This window comes from Bombus bifarius, unplaced genomic scaffold (assembly GCF_011952205.1).
Source record: "Bombus bifarius isolate JDL3187 unplaced genomic scaffold, Bbif_JDL3187 scf7180000007978, whole genome shotgun sequence".
NCBI lineage: Eukaryota > Metazoa > Arthropoda > Insecta > Hymenoptera > Apidae > Bombus > Bombus bifarius.
This window is the reverse complement of record NW_022884363.1, coordinates 4,115,538-4,130,038: the sequence shown is the minus strand read 5'-3', so window position 1 is coordinate 4,130,038 and position 14,501 is coordinate 4,115,538. Positions and strand designations below refer to the sequence as shown.

General features: G+C 47.7%; 1 protein-coding gene across 2 annotated transcripts in view; it reads left to right on the top strand.

Annotated features, from left to right (window-relative positions):
- The window catches only part of LOC117204449 (homeobox protein caupolican-like), a 74,345-nt gene that overhangs the window by 19,682 nt on the left and 40,162 nt on the right, over nt 1–14,501 (top strand). The window contains exon 1 of one of the 2 annotated variants that reach the window (XM_033441856.1): nt 2,372–3,144. The exons of the other annotated variant lie outside the window; for it this stretch is intronic. Coding sequence (XP_033297747.1) covers nt 3,097–3,144 — 48 coding nt within the window. The 5' untranslated portion in view covers nt 2,372–3,096. Of the gene's footprint in view, nt 1–2,371; nt 3,145–14,501 lie in introns of those variants that run through there. 2 annotated transcript variants of the gene reach the window in all.

Below are 14,501 nucleotides of genomic sequence, written 5' to 3'. Positions count from 1 at the left end.
AACAGATACTCAGGTACTGGAAGATCCTTGGAAGATCCTTGGAAGATCCTTGGAAGGATCCTTATCTCCTAAGAATCTCGTCGACCTGTCAGTTAATCCTATTAGCGGCATTGAATCTTGCGTTCCCAATAGCAACCGCTATTATTTCACTCTTCGCTCGGCTGTATGACGTTTTCCCTCTCGTTTCCATATTTCCTCTTCCGATATTCCACGTTCCACAGAACGCTTGCATCTTTTTTCTTCCCCTATAAATCGCCGCGTATCTTCCGAGTGCACGGAGCGTTTCTCGCGCGATAAACCGCCGATACGATTTCTGGCGTGCAAGAAGAAGGAGGCTGTCGGAACGCTTCACGCGTCCCCGTGCAGAATGTGTACGTGGCACGCCGGCTAGCAAATTGCTCGAGGCAACGTCGCGGAAAATCGTCCGCCGCGTGGCTTGCATTGACACGAATAAGACACATGGCCGGCCAAGCATGATAGCGAGGAAAACGCGACCATTTGCACGACCGCACGAAACCACCACCCGTTCCAAACTTATTATCGCGCGCCATTTTAAAGGCGAGTCTTTCGATGTTACTCGATAATCTAAGACGCTCTAATTTGCCGAGTAAATACTTCTTCGCAGGTAACAGTCTCGGCTACTGTCTAATAACCCGTGAAATTATTCTAAATGTCAGAGTAACCGAACGATCCCCGTGGCTAATCCTTCCGACGACGAACCGAGTCCGTGAAATCTCTCCGCGTTCCGAACGAACGTCGCGTTTCGCTCGGAATATTCGGCTCGATTCAGAGCGGAGAGATTTATGCGCTGCCCGAAATAATTGCCGGGATCGGGCGACTTTGTCGTTCGAGAAAACGTGCCGATTCTTTTAAGTGGCTCGTATTACGAAAGAAAACCTTTCGACGAGCAACACGATTCAAATCGTGCTAGATCGGAATAATAGTGGTTTATTAGAAACTTAGAAATTGTGGCGCTGGCATTTCGGAAGGAATAATTTCTAGAAATTGAATAGAGATAACCGACGTTACGGTTATTTCAAAGAGGAGATGGTAGGTATCTCCCGTGAAAGTAACCCATAATAACGCGCGAGCCCATTAATCTTTGCTGGAAAGATTTAATGAACGAGATTTCAACGGTAAATTCGAAAAAAGAAAGAAAAAAAACTAGCTGTTTAGTAAATAATCCACGCGAAATCAAGAAACTCGTTTCCTAAATGTAATAGTATGCTCGAAAGCGATGATAGGGATCTAATGAATGCGGTTCGTACACCTTCTATTGTTTTATTGTTTCATTCATACGCGTTGTTCCGAGATGTTCTATCTACGTTTCTACAAACCATGTTTCCGATCGATGATCTTGGAGACATTCGAGTCTCGTATTTCTCGCCGCGCTTCTTCCACCTCATCGTTGCGATCGGAACGGAACGATCGAAAAAATTTAACGAAGTTCATTAAGCATGCAGCTGCGATACTCGTCGCCTTCGAGCCTTCGACGCGACGACCACCACCACTTTTTATTTATAAACCATAGGTGCTTGGAGACGGCGTCGATCCAGCCGAATTCTTGGAATCGTTCGTCCACGTCGGGGCTGTTCGTCACGGACGTTACTCCAACTCTCCCCGAAACGTACTCGCGCGGCCGATTGTCGCGAATGCGACGCGCGCAAAACTCTCGCAGGGTGTCCTTGTAACCCGAACGTTTGGCCGTTCGTGTCACGTAGCTGTAACAAAGTTTCCGAGCTCGAGAAGCGTGGAAACAGGCTGCACGACGCATCGTAGTACTCAGCGATTTCACGAATCGGACAATGGCGCGATATAAGCCGGAAGAAGGTGGCTAGTCGGAGGATAAGGAAAGACAGAGCGGGTGGATAGGTTGGATGACGGAGTTGGCTAGTAGAGAAGGTTGGATGTAGAGAGAGAGAGAGAGAGAGAGAGAACGTGCGAGAGAGACCGGCAGATTTATTTAAGTCCCTCGCCGTCGGGTTGACAAGAGTAGACTCGCGTAAACATACTCGTTTCTCCTTGTTCCGCTGTGGCCGTTTGTCGAGCCTTAGCGGGGAAACGGCGGCGGCGGCGACGGCGACGTCGGCGGCGGGATCGTTTCACGGTAGTTTCTCGCGGGTGGGGCAAAAGGCGTCGTCGCGCTCGTGGGCACGTTCGATTCGAAAGGACGCCCGCGCGCGAAACGCTCGACCAACCACGGGTCTCGTATCATCCCACGTGACACGCCCGCAGGGTTGTACGAAGCTACGCGATTGGACGGTTCCGTAAGGACTACGTCCCACGTAACGAGAGTGGGGGTAGTCGTTGCTTTCGGTTTTCCTCGCCAGAGGGGGAACTGGGACGGAGCGGAGTGGAAGGCGCTGAAGTGGTGTGAGTAGTCGCGAGTCAGTCGCAGACTGGAGTGCCCTGTGAGAGCAGGGGACGGACCGAACGAACGAACGAACTCTATAACTAATCGCTCGTGACGCTTCGTCGTCTGTCCGAATGTCCGTCCCATCGCCCGACGCGCCGATACGACAACGTTCTTCTACTCCTGTTATCTCCTTCTCGCGGTAACGTGACCCGTGGAGTTGTGACGTGTCGCGCGGCGTTCGACCCGCGAGGAACGAACGTTCCCCGAGAGTCAGCATCCCCGCGTTCGCTAGTGCGGATTTCACCACGTCGAATCGTGCCGCGATAACCTCGTTCTTCGCTCGCGATCTGCTACGGCTGGATTCACCTGTGGACACTCTCGGAACTGTTGGATCTTCGAGTGTCCGTCGGCGGTTCGAGCTGGCACGTTGTCTTCCTGACCAAACCACGGGGAACGTCAATTTTGACATGTGGTCGCCAATCGGATTCCTCGATCACGACCGAAAAACACCCTGATGGCAATCACCGTTCGCGAGATATCGCGATCGTTCACCATCGCTGCTCAATACGTTGCTATATTCGTGGCGTTCACGGCGTTACCGAAAGTAGTACTGACTTAGTGAGAGAGTGTAGTAGTGCGTGCAGGTGCGGTTGTGACCTAATTCTCTCCGTTAGTCGACCAGAGAGACATCGAGAGAAAAAAACACATATAGAGAGAACTGATCGTCGAAACGAATCGAGATGTCAGTATACGCGCAGTTCGGATACTCGTATCCGTCGGCGTCCCAGGTGAGTCGTAAACCACGATCCAATACGCCTTGCTTCGATGCTCTGAGATTTTTCCTGCAATTGCTGGGTGTTATTCGTATCGGTCTGACTGTAGGCGTCGTGTTCAGTGGTGTCTCGTTGGCTAATAGTTTCCGAGAATAGAAAGTTGTCGTTCGCGATCTTGACGCAAGATGACATCGCCCCGAATATTGTCGCGCACTTTTCGCATGTAGCAGGCCACGTTTTCGAGAAAAATCCACGGCGAATAGAAGATAATTATCGTTGGCGATGCAGAGGCGGTAGTATGGGTAACGGGTTCGTTCCATTGTCTGCAAAATCGTAGCTCAATTATTCGTCTAATGATGGTCCTTTATCAGGCAGCAATTTCAGAATCGTTGCTAATCACGGCGAACGATCGTTTCTGTTCTTGTTTTTTTTTTCGTGAAAGCGAACACATTGTGAGACCGACAGGCGGTAATTAAACGTTACTCCCTTGTTAGGCTGCTTTTTGAGATCTCGTTCACGCTGAGATTTTAATTTTTCTCCGTCTATGTATACTCGTTATGCGTCGAGTGTAACAAAGTTGTTTTCCGGCATCACGCACGTGTTACGATTAATTTACTCGCCGTTCGCTTTCTGGGAAACTCGTATTTTTCCTCGCCAAATTTCAGCTAATTAACGCCTAAACCATTTTGATTACGCGGATAAAGCGTTTAACCTTTGACGCTCGAAAGGCGCGCCAGGTAGTCGCAACAAAAAAAATTATTTCCGATCGATACTAGCAAACAAAGAGTAAAGTTCCGTGAAACGCAATGTCGGTCGTGTTCTATAAGTACACCTGTCCCTTACAAATGTGTACCGACGCGACGGCCGTCGCTCACGAGTTACGATGCTCGTTGGGCCCCTCTGTAAGTGTAGGTATTCAATACGTATCACTGATACAATTAATAACCGATTTATAGAAGTTTCGTGATACGAATTAATATCGTCCATAGAATTACCAAATTCTAAATGCTATCGCATTGTTATAGCTACACTTTCCTTTCGTATTCGGAAATTAGCTCGAAAAATTCGTAATAGATTGCTAAAGCACCCCGTAGTCTTGTCCTTAGATATACGTAATTGATAAATGACAAGGATCGGATGTCTTGAAAAGATTCTAAACAAATAGAACCCTCGCTTTTGCCTATTTACACCTCGACGGAGAGTTATCTTCAATCTTATTAGTATTTATATCTATTCGCAAAGTAACAATGCACGAGAAAGGTAACTTGAAAAGGGGACAAGAAAGAAAAGAAAGAAAAAGGCCCGAAAAGAAGGGTCAAAATAAATTACGGTACTATTGTAATCTCTGTGTACTTGTCGGTGTGCAGGTATATACCGTCTGTTCTAAGCCGACGTTAGTACATAGGATATTGAAACATGATTAGCGATGATATTATAATATCCTTTACGAAGTACAAATATCGTATATTTTGCCTAATTAACTTACGACTCTACCTTTGTTGCATTGTCATATTTAGCCCATAAATAACTTGAGAATCTCCAAATCTAATTATATGCCTCCTAACAATGCCTTAAAGACCATAAAAGAGACTCGTGCGCAACAATTTTCTATACAGCGAACGACTAGCAAAACGATGTTTTACTTTGTACATTTGTTTTCAAATTTATGGGGGACCCTTAATAAATTAAACGCATCATTGAGACCTTGAGCGTAATAATTTCCTACTGTTCTGATTTCCTAACCTGTTAATCAATTCGATGGACGTATCGAGACAAGGGTGGAAAATTCAATTCTGATTTACGGGATCGGTCGACGATGATCGGCGGTGCGACGCGGCGGTGCGTGGAACGGGGTGGCGTTGAGATCCGCGCAGGCGCGTAATCTTCCTGTAGCCGAAAAAAGGAAGGGGCTCTCAAACGAAATAACATCGGACGAAAACGACGCGCTTACGCGCAGGTGCAGCGACCAGGCTAGATAATAATACGGGTAGCCCCGTGTTACCCGCATGGGCTCGCGAAAAAGGTGCGAGTTGCATCGGCCGAAGAGAGAGTCGATTCTCGACTCTCGCATTGTTCCTTTTAACCGCGGCCCGCGAGCTGCCACGCTTTAAAGCTCGGGCTTTCCTTCGTTTTGATTAACCCGATGATAAAGGGGACGCGGCCCCTTTTGTTCCTCGGCCGAACCGACGGTTGAGCCGGTGCGCGCGAACTTTACCCGAAGTAAACGCCATTAAAGGCGCATTGAAATCGTCATTTCGCCGTGAGCCGACCGTCGATCTTGTTTGTCGTACTGTTAGAGTATTATTGGTATTGTACTGGTGGCGATGAAACATTGCTTTCCTTCGTCGTTTATTTCCCGTACGTTCACGCATGTATACGTAAGTTTTATTTTATACGTATGAGAAGATTAATTTGTTCAGTCCATGGAAGTTAGCAATTAGCGTAGATTTTTGAGGTATGTCCTTGGTAAATCAGCTAATTACGCTGCTGTATTTAGAAAGGTGGAAAATTCATGAATAACTACTTAACCAGCCACTTGCTGCAACTTGGAGTTTCTTCTTCCTCGATTATAACTCGTGTTAGATAATTTTCTATCTTGTGTACATCTATTTTCGTCATTTTAACGATCGAACGAGCAGAGGACTTTTTAATTTCGTATCCGAGAGAGTGGCGCAAGTGCGTCATCGGTGCTCTCGAATACCGATACGTGCCGTGATACGGAACAACGATAATAATTGGTCGGTTATCTTCTCTCGTAACTGCGCGTGTTCCCTATCTAAACGTATTCGCGATCGACGAATTACCGGGCGTTTACACGCGTGCAGGCTGCAACGAGGCACAGCTTCGAGCCCAGCCAGCGGTGTAACGAAAATGAAAAAACAGACGGGTTTAATTGCTACCGGTGGAATAGTCGAAACGGCGTACGTCTCTTTGGTGCGTTTATATAAACGATTACAAGATCCCTGGGATGCTTTACGATCGCATCGGCGATTCCTGTTGTCCGGGATAATAAATATTTTACGCGGATCATTTCTACGGAAATGCGAGTAACGATAATTGGAGTTTATAGCATACTTACGTGAATTTATAATAGCGGCTGGTCGCGGCTACGCCAGGCGAAATCGTAAAATTTGCGATTACAGATTAGGTAGTTAATATATTTACTACAACCAGAGAATCCAGTGGCGATATCGCCTGTTCCGTCCGTTTTCTCTTTGCCCTCTTCCTCCCCTTTCCCTTCTCCCTTCCTCTTCGTCGTTCCTTTCTTCGGATCAACGTTACTTCGCGTTAAAAGACAGAGACATTTAATTTTTCTTTGGCAAAGGGTGTCGAGACGAGCGAGAGAAAGGTTACGTTTATCGTTGGTCGATTGAAAGAACGCCTTATAATGGCACCTTTAATTAAGCGAACTCGATGGATATTGCCACGAGCGCGTTATGTACTGTTTTATGAAGTCCCCGTCTATCTCCCTTTCTCTCTCTCTCTCGCGCGCGCGCTCTCTCTCTCTCTCTCTCTCTCTCTCTATCTATCTGATTCGCTCGCGTATGTTTTCGTATGCCGTTTAACGTAAAAAATTCGAACGTGGCGTTGAACGGCAGTGATTAATCTCTGTGCGGTTCCCGCGCGGCCATTTAGCCTGCACGCTACACGGTCTCCATTCAATTTTCCAGCATTTTCAGCGTTACATGCTAATGAAATTCTCGCCGTGGAATGCGTTCGATTCGTTTTATGGATGGCCGTGTAATTAACGGGAAAGTTATGTCCAAGTTTATACGCGAAAACTTTGCAGGCCGCTAGTACAGTAATACGTTTGTAAAAGTATTTACACTTGAAACATTCTGTTTCTAATTTTTTCGTATTCTGCGATTATCTTACAAGTTAATCCTCTAATTTCGCAGTTATCGTCGGTGTTTATCCAGTTATAGGTATAGAATTTCGCTTCGAGCGAGAAAGTAAACTCGACGAATAGTCACGGTTGTTGGGAAAAAAAAAAGGAAAAGGAAATACCGAGCCTAACGAGTTACGTTCTGCACAAAGACAGATAAATAGAAACTAAAGCGAGAGTTTTTGGAAAGAAGTTTTTCTATAATCTCTTGTCTTGACTGCGTTGCGTAGTGTAGGGCAAAGTGTTAACTCGAATCCACCTAATATAACGTTAATGATATACCGATTTGCACTTGTGGTACGCGTCTCTTAAGCGCTACATCTACGTTGGTTACGTCTTTGACTGGGGTCACAGGTTAACAGCCTAATGATATTAATTAATTCACCGTCAAAGAAGTAACGATACTTGTTATGAAACGACTCAGCGTTGGTAGTCGATGCGGTGTTGCAAAAGTTGTTCAAAAGTCAAGAATGCAACGCAATGTGTATTTAGTGGAAAAATTGAATAATCATGTAGGAACGAGAGAATGAGGGAGGGACAAAGAGAGAGAGAGAGAGAGAGAGAGAGAAGCGGTTGGAACAGTGGTGGGGAAAAAGGTTGAGGGCGCACGGTTCGCAGACACGATTTAAGAATTCGTTTGTTAGCGCGTAATGAGAAACGGCAATTGGCCGTGGCTCGTTAAGTTCGCCAACAACGCATCGATCGCGATTCTTCCGTTATTTGTCAGCGGCCGTAAAACATGTCGGACAGGTCGACTTTCTACGCGGGAACATCTGTTCGCCGATTATGCGCGGCCGCGTAACGACGGTAATTACTTTTTCGTTCGGCGAATAATTAGTAACAAAGTTATTAGTACCACTGTTCTTACAGTGCTGCTTGTTAACAAGACACCGATGAGTATGCATTAATTAAACCGCTGAACGAAAACGGAACGACGTTCTACCATAGCGAAAATCGTATTTTCTTTTGTAATATGTAAGTGCGTATACAAGTATATATATTACACACATAGATACACGTTCGACCTGTAAGTCGATGATTAAGTTCGACAAAACGATTTCAATGAAATGTTTTTCTTACCGAACGACCAATCATCGGTGTGTCTATGTACACGCACGTACATGCTACGAGAGACAGAAAGGAGTCAAAGTTCACTCGTTCGCTCGTTTACGCGTATCGAGTAAACGAAATAGAGCATACCCTTGGCCGAGAGTAATGAAAACTATCGTCTAGATAGAAAGCAGCTCGAATTCTATCCGAGAAATCATGCTCGTACAACGAGAACGTGGATACTCTGGTCTCTTGCGTCTAATGAGCGACGTGCATCGGTCCCGAGCACCGCTAAATTTACGATCGCATTCGACTCGCGAGCCGAGCCGAGTCGAATCGAGCAGAGAGAGCCCCTCTATCCTCGCTATCGTAACGTCCCCGCCGTTTGCAACAGAGCGCATCGCGCGATTTCGATATCAACGGTCAAGCATCTGTTTGCAAAGTTACGTCCGCGAGAGCGTAATGGCAATAACGCGCATGGCGCAATGGATACGTCGGTTCGCCGTATAATTACGGCCCTGAACACGGAAGCGCTCGATATCTCCGTAATATCAGTTTTCATGATCGTGGCCTACGCTCTTCTCGTGTCTCCCTTTCCCCCTTTGCCCTCTTTCCCTCTTTCTGCCCCTTCTTTCCTGTCCTTCATCCACTCACTTTTTGTTTACCATGTTCACGAACACAGTGTCGTCGGCGAACTTTCAATTGGAAGGGCCGAAATGGACCTTCCGATTTACGTTTCGCTGTGATTTTCTTAACCGCGGACAGCCACCGCGTTTTTCTCCCGGGCGGGTAAAAATTGCGACCTTGTGCCGAGCTTATACCGAGGCTATACTTTTCGTGTAATCGGTAATTGCAAGGTAAATGAGATTAAATGCCGTTTGATCGTCGCAATTTGGGGTTGCGTCTCGCAACATTTATCTGAATGGTGCACCTGGTATTTACGCATTTCGTACCCTACTACTGTACCGATAGCGTAGAAAGCGTAACAAAGAGTCGATCGAAACGACGCGAATCGTTACCGCGGTATTCCCTCGTATTAAACCCTGAAAAATTTAATTGCGGTTTATTTGACGCGTATCGTCGATCGTAGATACCACCGACCCGAGCAAAGATACTCCCCTCGTATCCTTTCGATACGCGTAGCAATTTGTAACGATACACACAGAAATCCGCCGGTTGTTAGCCGATTAACTTCGTGAAATTATTACTTCGTGGACGGTGTGTGATCGGTTACAATAATGCCCGTCGAGATATCAGCTTCGCGTTCTATACATACGTCTTTCACGTACCTACAGCCGTGTATTGCATGACCGACCAGGGAATTTCGAGGTTCGTTCACTTCGTTAACTCGCGTTATTATACCATCGTTATCCGGTTATACTTTGTTATTACCCGTGGTGTTTATCCGGGATCGGCGCAGATTCGGTGGAAGCATGAAGCTAGGCTGCTCGATGATTGACGGAATCGGCAATTACGGCACGGATTCTCGCACGTACTTACCTACCGGGCACCACACCGTCCTGCTGCACCGACCTTACACGCACGTCGCGGAAACCGGTTGTTTCTCTTTAAAGGTGCACGTGTCTCATTCGCACGGGAACGGCCTCGTACCGGTGCGAATTCGGCCGGGCTTCTCCTTTTCACGATTTCTCGGGGACCTGGGTCTCTTTTGGCCGCAGCAGACCGTATATACCCGGCCGATCCGGCAGGAATGTCGTTTCTGAGAAAAACGATCGATATGTATATCGTGTAGATTGAATTTCACTCGGGACAGAGAGCGTCCTGTCTCGGGCGAATTTTATTTTGCAGCGCGTACGCGAACGCCGAGCAACGTCCTATTTCTTTTTCTCCATCATTCTTTTCTCTTTTTCGTACTCCGACCTTTTTAACATCAACGTTTAGTCTGCGAACGAGAGATCGCGCAGAAAGGAGAAGAAAGAATCGCTTCTCGTTTGTCTTTCGGCGAATGGTATAAAATCAAACGGCCGGAGCGAGGATTTTTCACAAATTTTCTCCGACGCGGGACCCGTCGTAAAAATTTAGTCGGTCGGTAAAGAAACGTGTTTCGGCAAGCCGCGTAAAAATACCAGCGGTCCCGTCACTCGTACGGTTAACGTTCACGCCTTCTTAACGTCGAGTTACAGCCACTTTAACGGAGTCTTTAGGGCTTCAAATAGATCTCTTGCCGGCCCCTGACGCGCATCCTTTTCCATCTAGACGTTTTTAAAGCCGCGACGCTCCACGAAACCGCTCTCGGCATTCCGTGGCGCCCTTTAGCCCCCGGAGGTAATTAACGTTAAATTGTTGCCGTCATTATTGTACGATATTTCATTGGCATCTGGTGTCTGTCGTTGTTCCCGACTCCACAGACGGGAAATCACGATTTCTTACGTTTGCGTTCTTCTCCTCGTTTCCATTGTTACGGCTCTGTTTATGTCGCCATCAAGTGCGTGGATCAACGATTCATTCGCTATAAATAGGAACTTTAGAAAAATCGGTGCTTCCTTTGAGAACTTTCACCGAACGACGAACAAAGAAACCATACGTCATCAAATGCTTTGTACATTTTTATTTTCCATTCTTACTTTGAAGTTGAAGTTGACAACACCGCTAACTAACCGTAATGCTCCGCATCGTAGTTCGACACGAGATACGATTACGTTCCGAAATAAATGGCACGGGATTGAAACTCGTTCGCTAACGCGGTAGTACGTTCATCGAGACGTTTAAGTTCGAAACAATATTCTACGCAGCGCGGAGACAACAGATAACATAGCTGGAAATCCGATTAACTTCTATCCACGAGCGATAGAGACAAATTGCAATCACGCGACTCGTTGCATTTGAGCTGTGTTTCGCTGGCAACTGAAAGAGAATAAAAGAGAGAAAGGATCACAGCAACGGTTAATTTGTCGCGAAAAAGAGGTGCTGTCGGGGTCCGGGGCCGTAAATGCCGTTGTCGTACAAGATCTCGCGCGAAGAGGAGGAGGTGGGGTCGCAAGGAGGTCTGAAGAAGGCTCCTGCGCCCTCCTTACGTACTCGAGAATTCAGCGACGAGAAAAAGACACATGGTGGAGGAAGGTGGAAGGAGCTGCCTTGGCAAAGGAAACGGCCAGGGACGGAAGGGGAGAATCGGTCTAGAGACTCTGTCCATTCGTATCCCTGGGTCCGCCATCTTTTTCGTGCGAATTGCGCGCGCGTATTGCGTTCCTATCGGTCTCTGACTGCGTTTACTTCTCCAACGGGCACTCTTTCGCTTTAACGGATTTTGCCCTCTCAGAGTGAATCGAATCGTTAGCCTCCGGTGAGACTGTCCGCGCAGAATTACGTTTGAAATTGTCTCGCGTGATTCCGTGAAATCGGTTGTTAGACGATTATCACGTCGGTTGTTTCGTTGTCGCGTGTGCCAGTGGTGACTAAGAGCGGCACATTGTCAAGTTTCTCCGATTACTTCGCGCGAGCGGCGATAACTCGCGATCAAACCGCTACTTAGCTCAACTTCGACACGTGTAATCCTGTTTATGAAGAACCCTTTGCTTACCGGTGCGAGTCCTGTTCTCCGAGAACTTGGTCTTCGCGCTTTCGCCTCTTCTTCTGCGTGTCTTCGTTCCCGACACGCGTGTATGCATAGATTAGCGTTTCGTGGGGAAAAACACCGATAAAGGAAACCGCCGTGTTAGCTTTTCGAATTTGGGTCTTCACGTTCGCAAAACGTGTCGGTCGAACGTGTCAGTCGAACGTGTGAACGTGACGTGTCGTGGTCGACGGATGCCTATCGAAATTCTTGGAAACGATTACCTTCCGAGTCTAAATTAATCAGACGGACGACTTTCAAGAAAAAATTGAAGAGCTAGCCCGAGGGTCTTTTATCGTCACTGATATTGGAGCACGATGTCTATCGGCCGATCGATTACCGCGATAGTCCGCGGCACGAAATTATAGGTTTGGACGGACGCACTTCCGGTCCTTCGGCTCGTGATTGTGCTAACCGATCGGACGATCGACGAGAGGTCCATGGTTGCAACATTTCGTTCATGTTTGAAGTGAACGTTATTTACTTACGAAACAATCGTTAATAAAATGACGACGCGATCGATCCATGCCAGATCGCGCAGTCATCGACAGAGGCGACGATTCCATCGATCGCGCGCGAGTTTATTCAGTGCAGGTATCGAACACGATATCGATACATTGTAAATTCGCGGGCATCGAGAATAAGGGGTTGCCGCACTTACGTCGAAATTACACGTTCGTACCGGTAAATTATTCCTCATCATCGACGTCGAGAGAGGCTGCATTCTCTTTACACCTGCGTCACGCACCGCTTATTCGTGCATCGGATCATCGATAAACCATACTTAACGTTTTCCACGAACCATTCGCTTCTCGACTGGCTCGCGCGTACACTCGAGACCGAACCGCTCCAAGCGTCTTCCAATTAAAACATACGCTATAATTACCCAGCAATCATGATCGAACGTTTCTCGTGGCTGGATTTGAATTTTATTTCTCAATCACTCGCGTTTCTCTTTCTGCCTGTGGCGCACGAATACGGCGATGCACGAACGAAGCCTCTCGCGTAGAGAACCCGTCAGAGAGTTCGTTTCACCCTTGGAGAGGGGTTGATTTGCGAACGCAACTGTCACCGAATCGTCGACGAGTAAAAGAGACCGGTGGTGGGTTTGTCAGGGCTGCAGAAGCGAACCGTGGTGGAAGGTAGAACGATAGAGGAAAGGACGGACGAACGTGTCAGGACTGTTCCTGCAGGCCCAGGATCCGTAGGGTTTTCGCGGCGGTGGTTGCTGCCGCGGGGGTGAAAGCGGGCTTTTAAAAGGTTCCGATGGGAAACCCAGCAGGGCGTGAATGGCTCCAGACGCGCTGGAGGAGCCGAAACGTTCCGTGAGAGACGAATTGGCGAGAGCGAGAATGACGGGACGAGACGAGGAAGGAACGAGGCAGAGTCACGGGGAAAAGAAAGAGACACGAGTATAGGACGCATACAGAGAAAGAGGATTGTGCGTGCACGGAGACACACGCGCACACAGGCACGCATGTGTCACGGCCTCGAGGTGTTCCACCACCTCCTCCTCCTCCTCCTCCACATACTCCTCCTCTTCTCGGCTCTTTGTTCACGAAAGTTCGGTTTACCTCGTTCCCTTCCGAGACCGGGTCTGTCCGGGTGTCTGCTTTTTTCTCGTCTATTTTTGCGCCAGCTTCTTTCCGAGCGCGCGAACGAGCCTCGAACGACCAGAGAAGACCGTTTCGCTCGTGAAAATAGAGAAACGCCGGTACTCCTAAACGATTATGGCAAACGCGTGTCGTTTTAATCGAAGATTTCGCTGTAGCGATATCGTGGGACTTTGCGTACGTCTCTTAGGGTTGGATACCGAAAGGGGGCACATTTTCGATAGCGAAAAAGCCGTGCGAGATGATGGAGCGAGCGAAAGTGGTCGCGACAGCTCGTTCACCACGAAAATTACGTCAATGTTGATGAAAATAAATTAAGTCGCGTACGAATTGCGGTGAATCGGAGGTCGACAGGATGATCTCGTGGATGATCGGCGCGTCGTCCAATTTCACGGTGGAACGCTATTTAAGTATCACTAGCGATAAATTATCGGACGAAATTTGTAGCCGGCAGCCACGGGGCGTCGAAATATCTTACGACTATTTAGCGCGACGTGGAATCCCGCTTTTCGTAAACACGTCCACGCCGCGAAAAATATGGACGCGTTATAAAAAACGGTGGCGACGTCTCCTTCCTCCCTCTTCTCCATTCTTTTCCTCCTTCCTTTTTCTTCTGCGCCTCTTGTTCGACGAGATTTCTTTTCTGTCGGAGAGCAGCGAGAAAACAAAGGGGCGAAGGGAAAATCGTGCGTGTGAAAATAATGTTTCCGATGATCCTATTTATCACGTTTCCCGTGGGCGTCCTGTCGCCTGGCCTCCGATTTCGACACGCGCTCTACGAATAGAAAGGTACTACGTGAGCGAACGGTTTTCCTCTGACTCGTCTTCTTCTCCTCCTTCGATTTCGTCTCCTTTTCCTCTCTGCTTCTACAACCAAGCGGAATACGCGAGACCAACACTCTCTTTATCAACGCGACGATACACAAGATCCTCTCTCTCCCCTTCCACCCTTTCAGCTCTCCGGAGCTCGTTCTCTCGAAATAACTCCACGCCCTTGCCGTATTAATTACCAGGATTCATTTCATCCTCATTTACCGCGAGCTAATTTACCGCGCGGAGAAGCCTACGCGATATATATGTACGCAGACCTTCCCTCGTGAGTACTCTACGCGAGAGATCGACGACGCACGCTGCCTTTGGGAAGCGATTAATCGCGGGATCGCGCCACCGTTGCCTGCCTAGAACGCTAGAACATGGTTCGTGGAATCAGAGGCAACAAACGGGGAGAATTAATATGCACGAGACCAGT